This window comes from Pristis pectinata, chromosome 10 (genome assembly GCF_009764475.1).
Source record: "Pristis pectinata isolate sPriPec2 chromosome 10, sPriPec2.1.pri, whole genome shotgun sequence".
Classification (NCBI taxonomy): Eukaryota; Metazoa; Chordata; class Chondrichthyes; order Rhinopristiformes; family Pristidae; genus Pristis; species Pristis pectinata.
In genome coordinates, this window is record NC_067414.1 from 46050942 (window position 1) to 46066834 (window position 15893).

General features: G+C 37.2%; 1 protein-coding gene across 2 annotated transcripts in view; it reads right to left on the minus strand.

Moving 5' to 3' along the window:
- Positions 1-15893, minus strand: part of man1a1 (mannosidase, alpha, class 1A, member 1) — a 340636-nt gene that overhangs the window by 168236 nt on the left and 156507 nt on the right. For both annotated transcript variants that reach the window (XM_052025482.1, XM_052025483.1), the window contains exon 4: positions 11833-11913. In XM_052025482.1, coding sequence (XP_051881442.1) covers positions 11833-11913 — 81 coding nt within the window. The remainder of the gene's footprint in view (positions 1-11832; positions 11914-15893) is intronic.

Sequence of the window (15893 nt, forward strand, 5' to 3'; positions counted from 1 at the left end):
CAGAAGATTGGGATGCAACCCCAATTATTTCTACCGTCAAACCTTTTTGCTAGTTCAGTTGCATAGCAGAAGCACAGTCCGATTAGAAAAAAAAAGCTCGTGCCAAATGCAATGCAAAATTCTTTTGTTTTATCTCAGTTCTTTTGTTTAAATTATCATGCAGGATAACTTTTAGATCTCAGATTCAAGTCAGTGGTACTGATTTTTAAGTTATTGTCCCTGAAAGTGCTGTCACAGATAGACAAGGTGGTGAAGAAGGCTTTTGGCATGCTGGCCTTCATCAACCAGGGCACCGAGTTTAGAGGTTGGGATGTTAGGTTGCAGTTGTACAAGACGTTGAAGAGGCCATACTTGGAGTACTGTGTTCAGTTTTGGTCACCCTGCTTTAGGAAAGATGCTGCTAAGCTGGAAAGAGGGCAGAAAAGACTTACAAGAATGTTGCCAGGTCTCAAGGGACTGAGTTATGGGGATAAATTGGACAAGCTAGGACTTCATTCCTTGAAACATAGAAGACTGAGGGGTGACCTTATAGAGGGGTATAAAATCATGAGGGGCACCGATAGGGTGAATGCCCACAGTCTTTATCCTCAGAGTTGGGGAATCAAGAACTAGAGGGCATATGTTTATGGTGAGAGGGGAAAGATTTAATAGGAACCCGAGGGACAACTTTTTCCACGCAGAAGGTAGTATGCATATGGAATGAGCTACCAGAGGAAGTGGTTGAGGCAGGTACAATAACAAGACTTAAGATACATTTGGACAGGTACATGAATAGGGTAGGTCAAAAGTGGGCAAATAGAACTAGCTTAGATGGGCACCTTGGTCAGCATGGACAAGTTGGGCTGAAGGACCTGTTTCCATGCTATTTGACTCCATGACTCTAAGCAGACATTTTTGAAAGTGGTTGGACCTCATGTTAGAATATAGAGGAGCTTCTGCTTATTTATTCAAATATAACAGCTGTACAAAAAACAGAATGAATGAAGATACTCTATGTAATTTAGGACCTGTGAACAGAAGACTTCAGGCATAGGATCTAATAAAGACGGTGTAGTCCCAAAAATGTTTCCTCTTCATTTGCAAATGACCTGTTATATTGCTTCAGCACCTTTTATTCATAGTTTCCAATATCTGATGTTTTTTCTCTCTTATTATTTACACTGTTAAATCATTATTAGTTCTCTGCCAGCTAAAGTGACCTTGAAGTTCCCATTGCAGTTTCCATTTACATTCCTCACCTGTTTAAGATTATTCATTAACCAAGGTCTGCTTTAACATGTCCTTTCTGAGCATCTGCCTGAAGATCGATGGATTCCTCAATAGTTACCTTTGACACTTAAACCTTAGTGCTCTTCTTTATCAAGAAAGATAATGTTGCTGGAATCTCAGTAAAGGGAGAAGTAGTTGAAATTCTGGATGGACTAGAAATTTATAAAGAGGAACAAAAAAATCCAGCTGCATTTAAAATAGATAAATCACCAAGTCTAGTTAAGTTTCATCCTAGGTGGCGAAGAAAAGTAACAGAAGAAATTGCAGAGGTTCTGTCTATAATATTTCAAACATCCATAGATTTGAGGTGGTGCCTAAGGGTTGGAAAATGCCAAGTGTTAGAACCTTGTTCAGTAAAAGGTGCAGGGATAAACCTGGTTTCTACATATTAATCAGTATAATCTTGGTGGCAGGGATAGCTCTAAAAATAATAATCAGGGACAGAATTAGCGGCACTTCAACAAGTGTGGATTGATTTGACAAAGCCAACACAGATTGGTGAAAGGCAAATTGTATCTAACTAAATTTGTCATTTTATTGATGAGTTAATAGATAGGGTTGATGGTTAATAAGGACTTTGAAAAGGCATTTGATAAGATGCTACGTAATAGGTGTCAGCAAGGTTGGTGCCCATGGAATAAAAGCAGCTGTAGCAGCAAGGATAAACCATAGGCCAGATAACACGAAACAAGGTAGCAGTAAAATTGTTTTGTTGGGAGGTGTACAGTGGTGTTCCCAAGGGTCAGTACGAAGATCACTGCATTTTTAAACATACAGTATATTAATGATCTGGACTTTCAATGTACAAGGCACAATTTCCAAATTTACAGATGACACAAAACTAAAAAGTGCAGTTAACTGTAAGGATGGTAACAAACTTCATAAAATATAGACATTCTGGTGCAATGGGTGGGCGGATGTTGGAATAAATGTAACACAGAAATATGGGAACTATTGGATTTCAGATGGCATATCAAGGAAAAATCGTATAAAATGGCACAATTCACGGTAGTGTGGTGGTTAGCGTAACGCTATTACAGTGCAAGCGACCCGGGTTCAATTCCGGCCACTGTTTGTCCGTTCTCCCCATGTCTGCATGGGTTTCCTCCAGGTGCTCCGGTTTCCTCCCACAATCCAAAGACATACGGGTTAGGAAGCTGTGGGCATGCTATGTTGGCACGGAAGCGTGGCGACACTTGACCCCAGAACACTCTATGCAAAAGATGTATTTCACTGTACATGTGACTAATAAAGATATCTTAATTCCAAAGGGAATACATGAACAGAGCTCTAAGGTACAAATGCAAAGGCATATAAATGTATATAATGTTGAAAGTGGTAGGGCCGCTTGAGAAAGTGTTTAAAAAAAAGCAGATGGTATCTTGGGTTTAATAAATAGAGGCATAGAGCACAGAAACAAGGAAGTCAAGATGACCCTCAGTAAAGGACTGGTTTGACCAAAACTGGAGGACTATGCTTAAATCGGGGTGCCACACTTTAAGAAAGATGTAAAGTTTTTAGAAAGAGTGAGATAAATCATGAAAAAGATTTATTGAAATTATCCCAGGGTTGATACAGATTGTTTTAGACAGACAGAAACTATTCCCACTGGCAAAAGAGTCAAGAACTAGGGGACACAGAATGAAGATGACTGGTAAAAGAACCAAATCTAACATGAGAAAAAACTTTTTTATGCAATGAGATATTAGGGTCTGGAATGCAGTGGCAGAGGAAGTAGAGGCAGATTCAATTTTGTAGTTTTCAAGAAGGAGCTTGATTCGACTTCACAGTTATTTGGAGAGGGAGAGGGAGTGGAACTATTTGAATTGCTCTCATCTTATCTTAAGTAGGGCTTGTATGCTTCTTGTGGGCTGAATATCCTTCTTTCATGCAGCAACATTCCATTATTCTGTCCTTCATTTTGATCTGTACATGATCCCTGGCATTTTTAATAATCAATGGTCCTTTCACCATTTCATGAAATCCACCCACTAGGCAGCAGCACTGGCTTACTTTACATCAGAAACAGGCTTAGTCTCTGTCTGTATTAGCCATCCTTTTATCCAGCAAGCAAAAATTTCATGATGCATTAATCCCAGGCAATCTATCCTAACCCTAACCCTCAGTTTCGCCCCAATTTTTCAACATATTCCTCCATATCAGTGTCTGTTTACGCTTTTGGCCTGGGAACCCTGCTCTTTATCTAGCACCTTCTGTCATTCCAATGCATGATATCTTCTCTGGTCTTCAGCTTTTCTATGATTCACTTATTCCAAACCTCTGGCTTTCTACCACTATACTCTTTATTTTTCATCAAAAACTGCTATTTCAGATACCCATTCTAAATTAGTTACTTCTGAATTTGCACCTCTCTCCTAACAAACGTAGGATCAGCTACTGAATATTTCCAGAATTTTCTACAACACACACAAAATGCTGGAGGAATGCAACAGGTCAGGCAGCATCTATGGAGGGAAATAAACAGTCGACACTTCAGGTCAAGACCCTTCATCAGAACTGGAAAGGAAAAGGGCAGAAGCCAGAATAATAAAGGTAGGGGGAGGAGCACAAGCTGGCAAGACTTTTCTGTTTTTATTTCAGATTTCCAGCATCCGCAATTTTTTTGGTTTTCTAATACTCTTCTGGCATGCCTTTCCCTATAATCCATATGTTTCAATAAATATTAGACCCATGGAATAACCTGAGAATAGCATAGACCAAAATTGACTTATTTTCATCAATACTCAACACTCCATTAGTTTGCTGGTATATTGTGTTCATTTGTGAAATGACAGATACAACGGTGACAACTACTCTCAATTTACTCATTTGTTGCTTTGCCTGCTACATCCATCTACTAAACTGTGGGTTCACCTACCATGTTAATTTTTTAATTTTCTCACACTCACTGATCTATGAAGTTGTTGATGCTTTATTAATTCATTAATTTTCTGGTGGCTGCTTAGCTGTTCTGTAATGCTCATTAATAATCTTTTGCCTTCATGAATGAGTGGCCAAATTTATCATATGGGACTTGTTGTTAAACAGTAAAAAAAAATTAAGATGGAGAACTTGTGCTCCATGACATTATTTTCTTGATTTTTAATCACCATATCATTAGTCTGCCAATTCTGGAATCCACTATTTTGAGACATGCAATCATCACGTTCGTATTGAATGTGGAGTAAAACTTTAATCGTGCATAACACTTCATTCCATGGGAGTAAATGCGCAATATTGAATTATCTACCTTTTATGCCACATTCCATTTTCCTTTCTATTGACTTCAATGGAAAGAAAAATTGAGTGTCATGTGTAATGGGCAGCCAATTCAACATCACTGGCTTTAAACCATCACTCAACTCTTTGAGTGAAACACCATGGGAGATAGAGCAGTACAAACAAGAATTACAACTTGGTGAAATCATACAGGCTCATCAAGAATGATCAAAAAAGCAAAATCAGGACATGAAACTAAACAGTCTGAATTTCATTACAAGTCAATACAACATTTAAATTAGAAGTACTCTTGCAGCCCTCTTAGTATATGCTTCATTTAACAACATCTGAAAAGCAACTCTGAAAAGAAACTCTGAAACTCCAGAAGATTATGAGGTTTTTTTACTTATTCAAATTTCAAACTTATTACTTTAACACAGCATTAATAAACTGCATACTGCTGACTTCGACTCAATGGTTTGTCTTCAAAACTTAGATACTGAATGAATACAAAACTCAAAAACAACCAGATGTCAAGCTCATTAGTTCGTTGAACTTGTAAACCAGATACTGAGGGTTTAGAGCAATACACAAAAAAGTGCCAGAGGAACTCAGCAGGTCAGTCAGCATCCACGGAGGGAAATAAATAGTCGACATTTCGGGCCGAGACCCTTCATCAGAATGTTCCAGATTCCAGCATCTGCAGAATCTCATATCACTCTGCTCTGCTGCTTGTCTATTTCCCTCCATGGGATGCTGCCTGACCTGCTGAGTTCCTCCAGCACTTTTTGCATATTGCTCCAGATTCCAGCATCTGCAGAATTTCTTGTGTCACTGAGGGTTTAGAGTTGTCCCCTTTAGCTGTATATAGTCCTATAATTCAGCTCTGATTCACTAAAAGCAGGAAGATCTAAAATGATAGACAGAGCTGATTTGAGTTATATATCAACTTAGCTATTAAAAAGTATTATATGGTTCATTCCTGTAGAGGAAGGCAAATGAATTCATTTTGAGAAATTCTACCTACCTGACTTTCTTGGGTTTATAAGGTGACAAGGGGAACAGATTGCATTGGAATGGATAATTAGTTTTAATTAAATCAGTGAGGAAGGATGAGAATATAATGGGGAATGGAGTCAAGGAGGAGTCACAATCTTATGTAGCATAAGGTTTGATATCTCTTGCCTGAGAAATGTGGATCTCCAGAACATGGACGTTAATGGCAGTGGATGTCAATTCACTGAATAAGGAAAGCAGGAGATAGGCGGGTTTCTGGTGGGGGAAGAGATCAGCCTGAGCAAAAGTTTGGTATTCCATAGAACTCTGAGCTATGGTGATCTTCTGGACTGATTTCAGTTGCCGTAGGAAGTTAGAGAGGAAATTCTGTGTCCCCCTCCCCTCTCGCCACCTCCAAATTAGCCTGGGATTTTAATCTTAATTTGACTGTCACCTAAAAGTCACATAAATTTGGTCAGGTGGTAAGATTATGAAAATATATTAAGGTATTAGAATTCTGTGGGAAGACTTGATGCTTAAAGCATCTGAGGTTCTGTTCCTGGTCATCATTGTTGATATTGTGGTTTTTCTAACATGGTGGAAACCAACTAATACTCCATAACTTGGTAAATCAGGAATGATTTCTTTTTTGTGCTTCAACAAAATTGATAATTAAAACAAAAATGGCATCACATTTTTCATTTCTTAGGGCTCACATCTTTGACTATTTTTTTAAGTGTCATTGCCAGGCCAATGGATGTATTATCTTGTGAACCTGTCACCATTTAAACTCGACTGAGACTGCACAAATTTATTTGATGCTCATGGATTTGGGCTGGATTTTAACCAAGTTGGCAACTTAGAAGTCCAGTTTGATATTCAGATCTGCACCTGGTGTTAACACAATTGATGTCATATCAGGATAAATGTGTCAACAACGTTAGATTACAAGTGTTGAACTTTATTTTTAGTAAGAGGAATATGCACATTTTTGGTACCTGCCACTGTTTATCTCGGCTCTGGTCACCAGCAGAAACTTTGAAGTTCATATCAAAATACTCTCAAAATACAAACCCGAAGGGAGGGAAAAGTCCAGCTCACTAACAAAGTTATTTTATCATCTTGTGACCTCTATCTCGCCAAGCCCCATTTCTCCACCGAGCAACCAAACAATCTCTTGGGAAAGGCAAAATGGATGATGAATTTGTGGAAAACTCTGAACTTCCGCTCAAAGGAAATGGAGTCAATGTCCCCCTTCCTTCTTTATGCAGTTATGTGAGCTATTGCCAAAAACCCATTTCTGACAAACTCTGTATACAACTTATCTTACTCATTCATGAATCAATATAAAACTAATACCACAAGGCAGCTAACCAGCTTTTTGCTCACTTAGCATTCTCACAATCCCTGGTTCTTTCTGATCTATCAGTCTTGAACAGTCAATCAAATCTAATCTTTCATTTTTACAAAACCCTTTATCAAATTTCTCAACAGTCTACATTTGCTAAACTGAAGTACCAGGGCTCTTTATGACTATCCTGGAAAGTAAAGGATTTAAACTAGATTATCAATCTAGTAGTGCTCTTCCAAACCTTCATAATTACCTGCAGAACAAGTGAACCAAAAGGAGCAGGAGTTTTATTCCTTGCTTTGCTTTTAATCATCTGGCAATGCATCCTAATAGTATTGGCTTTTGTGAACCTTCAATGCCTCACATACTACAATCTCCCTTCAAGGATGATCAACTGTGAATGCTTGTAGTATTGTAGTGATCAATTGTGATGACTTACACAGTACAAAGTCATGAGGGTGGAACAAAAAGAAAGAAAAAATATTGACAGGGGTGGGAACAAGGGAAATAAGATGTTCAGCAAACAGAGTGATTTTCTATCCTTGCAACACTTAATAGAATATGAAGAAACATTTTTCAGTACAATTGGGGAGGATAAAATGCAATGAAAAGTACAATAATGAATAAAAGTATGCACTTGGTATATGAAGATATGTTCCCTTATTTGATAAACCCATAAGGCTACTTGAGGAAATTCCGTTCTAACATTCAGGTAGTAATGCCTCCTCGCAACATTTTTGCAACTAACTGTTAGAAAGTTAGAGAGGACAGGAAAGTTATTTTGCTTGATTTTGTTCAAGGAAATTTTATTTTATATAGGGGGTGGGTGGTTAGGGTGGTGATAAGGATCAAGACCATTCATTAAAGGGTAACTAGACTTATTCCAAAATATTCTTGAATTGTGGGTCCACCTAAATGCTAAAGAATATGACCAGGGCCTACACCACCTCCTACATGCAAGTCTGTTCAATCCTGCCTATCCCCCTACATTTTATGCTCTTACTCTAAGAATCAAAAGTAAATCCTCATTACCTTCCAGCAGCCCAGTTTCCTGGCTGGAAATTGTCAATTGGAAATTTATTTATTATTGTCACATGTACCAATATACAGTGAAAAGCTTTTGTCTGCATGCCATCCAGACAGATCATTCCAAACATAAGTACATCAAGGTAGTACAAAAGGAAAGAAAAAACAGAATGCAGAATACAGTGTTGCAGTTACAGAGAAAGTGCAGTGCAGATAGACAAATAAAGTGCAACGGCCATGATGAGGTAGACTGAGGGATCAAGAGTTCATCTTTAGCATACAAGAGGGCTGTTCAAGAGCAGGATAGAAGCTGTCCTTGAGCCTGGTGGTACGTTCTCAAGCTTTTGTATCTTCTGCCCGATGGAAGGGGGGAGTGGGACAGGTCTTTGATTATGTTGGCTGCTTTCTCAAGGCAAGTGCAGACAGACTCAAAGGAAGGGAGGCTGGTTTTCATGATGGACCGGGCTGCATTAACTACTATCTGCAATTTCTTGCAGTCTTGGGCAGAGCACTTGCCATACCAAGCTGTGATGCATCCGGATAGGATACTTTCTATGTTAAACTGTACAACTTGGCACTTGAACCTTTCTCTGTTATCCACCTGCATTCGTGAGTGCAGGACCAACGTTTTTTTAATTGTTAGTATTCTTTCATAAAATGTAAATTTGCAACAAGGCCAGTATTTATTGTTTATCCTTCAGTGTTCCTTGAACTGAATGGTTTGCTAAGCCTTTTCAGAGGACAGTTAAGAATCAAGCACATTACTAATGTTCTGGAAAAACAGAGGCCAGACCATGTAAGGATGGCAAATTTCCTTTACTGAAGGATATTTTAAAATAATCTGATGGTTACCATCACTAATGCAAGATTTTTATTCCAAATTAATTTATTAATTTGAATTCACATCCTTTAACTGCTAAGGTAAGATTAAAATGGTAGTCCAAGTGTCCAGATAGCATCCAATTCTTTAACCACTCCTGTACCATGCCATCCATATCTCATTGGCTCTTTAAAAGACTATTCCAATTAGTCCCAGTCACCCCCGTTCTTTCCTTATATCCCAGGAACATTTTCCTATTCAGCTATTTAACCAATTCTCTTTTTAAAGCTACTAATCAATCTTTTACCATCATTTTCAGGTAGTACGTGGCTGATCATTAATAACTTGCTGTGTATTTAACCACACTCACATTACCTCTGGTTCTTTAGACAATGTGCATCTTCTAATTACTGACTTTTCTGCCACAGTTTCTACTCACTTGCTATCATAAATACTATTCATGATGAACACATTTAGTCCAGCTTATTTTGGAGTGAGGTATAAAATTACGTAGCTAGCCCTATGGCAGTATTCCTAGCAAGGCTGTGCAGCAAATATCTTGCAGACATAACTGAGTTCATGTAGTTGCAAGTGGAAAGATATCCTGAGAAGAACAAATGAAACAGCAAGTTAGCAATAAGCATTCCATAGTTGTAATCACCTAAGGGTCTAATTAATAGCTGCCTTCTAAAATGATCAATGCCAACGCAATTTCTATTTTGCCTTTCAGGTTCTTGAGTTCCTGTAAGGAGCTTCACCGGAATTGAATCCCTTATTAAGCTTTGTTATAAGACCAGAAATTGTTAAATTAAAATTAGATTAATGCTAACATTCAAAATCAATTTCCCATTAGAACCATTTTTCCTCCAAACTGAGAACCTGGAAAATGCTTGTTAAATTAATTCACTATAATTCTCAAAATCTATTAAGAATACAGCACACTATTGGCTCTCACATTACACATATTTCAATATTGTGTGTCAATTTCACAAATCAATATATTTTAAACCTCTGAATGTATTTTAGCCTATTGACCGTAGTTTTCCTCTTCTAATGCAGATTGACACAACACACATCAAGTCAGAACATCACCACCATCTGGAGGTACTCCGGAACAGGAGACAGCATTGGATTGACATCAAACAGCATCTTTTGTATTAGGAGGTAGCAAATAATCAACACCACGTGTCATTAAGATGATCGAGTGCAAGTTTCTCTGTCTCAATGTACACTAAAATACCTCGATGACAATTGTAAAATCTTCAGAGACTATTGCCAAGTAGCAATCTTACACATTTGATAAGGATAATGTCAAAAGCAGTTAACCCATAATACAAAGTCAACAAACTAAGATCCTTGTGACTTTTCTCATTCTACCTCATCTTTATTAACAAGAAGCACGGAAAGAATGAGATGATTGAAATTACAATGCCTGGATTTAACAGGGATAGTGTAAAAATCTACTCATTTTCCATTATTTCTTTGATATGAAATAAGAGAAGGTATTTTCAATCCGTTCAAAAATTAAACCTTTATGCATTTGTAACCAATATTAAACAAATGTAAGTGGCTCTTGACTTCAGTGTCAATTTTAATCCTCCACAAATAATCATTCTTTGTCCAAGCACCTTCTAAAAGACAAACAACTTTTATTAAATAGGTTAATCAGCAAATCAACCTTCTGACTACAGAAAAGATGGAAACTAGGCCACATTGTTGATAATAGGCAATTACTAAATGCAATGGTGCATTATGTCTAACTTACATTTGGACTGCACAAGAACAATATGACGTGCATTTATAATTCTACCATATGTAGAGCTACCATAGGTAGAGCTACCAGCTTGAAACAATGCTCCTTGGTAGATGGTGAGACTTTTAAAGAAATCACCACCAGATTCTCATTTATATGAGTGAGCTAATCTCAGATGAGCACTGAAAAAGGATCTAGAACTAATTTCCTACTCTACACTGTTTTGAGAAAATATGAACATTGATATTGCAGACCAAAAAAATCACCAAAAATAACCATTCTGAGTAGAATTTTCAGTTGCTATTAACAAAGAAATGTCCTTTCCAGAACCACTCTTACAGTTAAGTAACAAAACTTTAATTCTCACTGCTTTTTGCCAACAATCTTTCAAGTGACAGAGATTATTAAGTTGCTGCAAGTGGACATCAAAGTTGAGCACTTTCTTTCTATACTTCAGTACCAACATCTGCTGCTTACAACCTGGTTGTTGCCAATTTCACACCATGTAACCAGGAGTAAAACATCAAGGGCACAAGCTGCATTATTCTTCAAGAAAAATTGGAAATTGCAGCTATAAATGTTTAAATATCTAACTTTTTCAACAATCCCATCCAGAAGAGCAGTCCTTGACAGACTGATCTTAACTTTAAAAAGATCAAGTTGTTTTATTTCTCATAATTATTAATTTTTTGGGGATCTGCAGTTATGAAATTCTGATCTTAAAGAGTTACTACAACCATGTTTGCAAAAGAAATGTACATTTGGCAAATATCTCTGTTCAAGAAAATGAAGTAATTATGTGCAATTAATAATTCAAAAAGATATTTAGTCAAAAATGGGAAAAGGACAACTAATTTAATTTTTGAAAGCATTATAGATATTCCAAAATAGATACCAATTACAAATAACTAAGTATCATGAAAAGTTTTAAAATTAATTTAGATATGTGATAGCAGTCTAACTGCAAGGAGCCTGATCTAACTGAGCTAGGTGAGTAACCCACCTTTCTAATTTTCTCCAACTTTTTCACCTCAAAGACTTTTTATTCATACTATAAAAGGCAAGCAGGAGAGGTCAGGGTGCACATCAGATTCAAACACAACTTCAGTCAACAATCATGACATTCCAGACATTTTCTCACTGCCTCCCAAACCTCCAACTTAAGATCAATGATGCAACCCCTCGGTAAATGTCCCAACCAACTAAGTTTCTTCCCTAAACCAGTCAACCATCTTATAATGCCACCACATCAGGAAGTTTTTATGGTGTTCTACCAAAGAAGTCAAGATCAGGTTCAATTACCTGGACTCACATGAGCAAAAAAAATCAGGTTTGGTGTTCAGTGACTTGATGGAATATAAACATTTTCATAAAGTTACTATGTTTAGTGGTACTCACCTCTTCACCCGACAGGTAGTAAGCAGAAAGGAGCCCTCCAACAAAACGAATATTCACTTCAAAAACTGAAACTTCTGCGTGCTAAGAAAAAAAAGGAAAATGCTGTTAAGACAACAAAGTGGACCATTTTTTCTACTAAACTGTTCACATGCCCAACAACTTTCTGAAACTGCATCTCTATATGAATGGTATAGCATCTGAAGTTGCTTTGAATGTTCACAGATAACCAGGTTATATTCTTTTAAGAGCAAAGTGAAATCATCAGATTTCCAGACTAAAAACTGAAATTACTCCGCCCATTTACCAATTGAAACTTTATGCAAGAAACTGAAATACTGAAAACTTTGGTTAGGACCCAAGATTGTAAACTCAGTTGAAACTGTGTCTGGCCAAAGCATTAGTGCAGTCAAGCTGTGGAGCCCTAGAGCCAGGATTCAACACAGGAGCACAAACCCAATTAGTGGTGGTAATGATTTATTTCTTTTCATTTTTTTTTACCTTTTTAATTCCTTCTTTTAATAATACCACAGGAGTTACAACCATTTATATTAAATTAAAGCTTTAGCAGACATACAATCCCAGTAATTGACTGGTTCAAGTGAATACCAAGAATACTGAAATGTAATCTGGCCTTGTCACAGAATACTGATTCCAATTATTAATGTACATTTGGATTACATTTAAAATTTCTGAGGCAATTCTCAAATGGAAAGTATCAAAAGCATGCTGTGGTAGAAATTTGTCCTCAGTCATGTGTTAAATATACTACATTGAAGCATATGCACAACGTACACCACTTCTGAAATACAGTGCCCCTGAAACAGACTACTCTACACATTTAGTTTTAAATCAAAGAAATCACCAATGCCACTTCTACTTTGAGCATTACCTTATTTGAAAGTAAAGTCTTAGAAACTAAACAATGACACATAACTTAAAACTCTTCCAGCAGACATTGCTATTGTCAAAGATGCAAATCAGCAAGTTTATTGCAAAATTCTCCACATTTCTTTATTTATACCAAGCTCGACGTTTCTAAAATAGGTAAGCATTTATCTCACCTTCCACCATTATCATCACGGTTATATTATCAGAAACAGCTTTATTTATAATAATCTTCACTATACACACTGGAGTGAACATAATTGAAAGAAGCACTTACAGAACATATATGTGCATGAGATTGGATTAAAGGGATCTATCTTTTTGAAGGCTAGTGAGCTCTCACTTTGAGAGAAATGATATCGCCTCAAGGAAGATGATTTTAAACTAAATATTACACATTCATACAAGAACATATTTATTGATGCAGAAAAACAAACGCAGTTTAATGTTATTTTTGCTTCTGTCGGAGCTTTTCACCATGCTCAGAAGTATTAGATTTGATGACAGACACATTTGTTAAAGCAACCACACATTCCTCTTGGTGTTTATATACATACCACGCATGTTAAAACTGTAATATAGTTAAAACGGCCTGACTGATAATGTATATGGAAGAACACAAAAATAAAGGTTAAATGACTATTTTAAAAAAAGAACCAAAAAAAAAATTCACAGCAGGCTTTCCTAGTTTACATGAAATCACTGATTTAAGTGGTGTAATTTTTAATTTTGTTCTTTTTGTAGGTTTTCAGTCCATGCACCAGTCCCAAGCTACCAGTGGAAACATGGTTGCCATACAGTGAGGATTTAAATAATTGGATTGAAATTGACATCCTCAATTTTCTTTCATCCTTCACGTCAGTTCTTTATCCATCCACAAATCAGACTTCTAAAACCAATGAGAACCATAAAACTTGGTCTGGACCATCAGGAGAGGGCTTCCACATCTGCAGATAGGTTGCCACATTTTTCTTCAGAACCTTCACATAGCATTAGAATTAATTCATGTCCATCAGACCTAAACTGCTTACTTAAATTCTTCCATTTGGATTTCTAACCCTGCCACAACACTAAATAGCTTCGAACAAAGTCACTAATGAAATACTGTGTGATTGGGACAGAGGTAAGCTATCCCTTCTTGTAATTCTCAACCAATGTACACTGTGATAGGAATAAATGTCCCATCCTCCTCTGTTTTATTTGTAATACAAATGTAACACAGCTTTACCTCTCCTGATCCATTTACAATCTCTAAAGTGTCAGACTGTTTTTCCAATATCCACTAGGTGCTATGAAGACCAAATGCATCATTTTCAGCTAGCTTGAAAACTGTCTGAAAGGGACTGTTTGCAATCTTGATGTCACGTTTGACACTGAGCTGAATTTATGATCTCATATCCATGCACTTCTTTTCACCCCTGGAACACTGCCCAACTATGGCTCTTCATCATCTCATTTACTTCTCTTTTGTTACCATTAGATGTGGCTATGCCAGCATATACATAGCCATTTTCCATCATTTCACTCTCTGCAAACTGGAGGTCATTCAAAACCTTTCTGTCCAAATCCCAACCCAATACATCCCAGTTCACATTTATCTATTACCCTGCATGTGATGCCCTTCATCCTGGTTTTCAAATCAGCCCCTCCTTACCTCTGCCACTGTCCTATAATCCTTCAATTATGGCCTCTGAGGCATCCCTGAATCTTATATGCCACCCCTGAGAGGCTACCTTCTGATTTAAGGAACTGAGATCTCTGCTTGTCTACATTTCTTCCCTCCCTCAAGATGCACCTTAAATCTTGCCTCTTTGTCCGTGCCTTTGTTTCAATATTTCCTTATGCTCAATATTCTGTTTGATAATGGTATCTGATTCTCCTTAGCTGTTTTTCTTATGTTAACAACATTACGTAAAAGGAAGCTGTTGTCGACCACCTACAATAAAGGCACTTCTTTTTTAACCGCAAAACACCTTGAACTGAATAAATTTGCTGCATTTTAGAAAAAGTAAAATTTGCTCCCCAAATAACAGATTACATTAGGGAAAAAAGGAAGGGAACGGTAACCTCAAATAAGAAATTGTTGCATTTATACCATTTAAACTAATCATAACTCACTGCAAGATCCCCTTCCAATTAAATTCTAGGCTACTATATTTCAAATACAATTTGCACATTGTAGTATACCTTTTAAGCATGTATGTTGTTAAGTATGCATGCAGTGTGTGTGTGTGTGTGTATGCACATTTATACTGTGAGCTTCTGTGTAGTGTGTCTGCTTCACAGAGTGTTTCAAGAGCTTGGAAGATATGACTGACAGAAATCACTGTTAAACTGAAAACGTACTCTTTTGAGGTTTTACAGACATTAGGCACAGTGCAACACAATGAAGAGCAAGTACAGCTATTGATCATTTTACATATTTTGAAGACTACTCAACTTGGAAATGGAGGACTTGGCTGCAGTCACTCAAGGCAAATTGAAAGGAAGTTTTCAGCACTCCAAAGTCACACATTTAACACATTATTGGAAAAGTAAGATAATATGATCAAAGATAGCTCCACTGACATAACATGTGTACATTTGCACTCAAGCAAATGCGGAGTCAATTGCAATCTGAACACAGTCCTGCATGCTCAAAAAGTTCACATTGAGGAAAAATGGGATAGGCTGCAACAAAATGGAATGCTTGGGAAAACCAACCAGAGTGAGTGCACCAAGCTAATTGCGGTTGTGTCTGAGGCAGATGACACCATGAGACTGAGTGGAAACTACAAAGTCGCATGAAATCAAGTCACAAATGGGGGACAATATCCACTACCCATTTCACAAGATTTGTAAGCAGAGTTAGCAGAATTAAAAGTATTCCCTAAATTGGAATTCGCAAGGAGCAAGCACAATTCTGCACAGATCAAGGAGGAAACACCTGGAATAGTATTAAATAACAAGGAATTTCATGGCTTTTTACTGGACAGATTTTGTTTACCTCGTTCATAAGCCATTACTTGTGATAATTAATGATACCTAAAATGGCAGCATTACAGATGCAATGATGGACAATACTTCTATTGCAATCAACAGGAGGAATTCCAAGCAAAATGTTATCACAGATGCTCTGATACAGCTAAGGTGAAAGAGCTCTGATGTTGGAAGTAAATGCAGTTGATGAAAGCTTC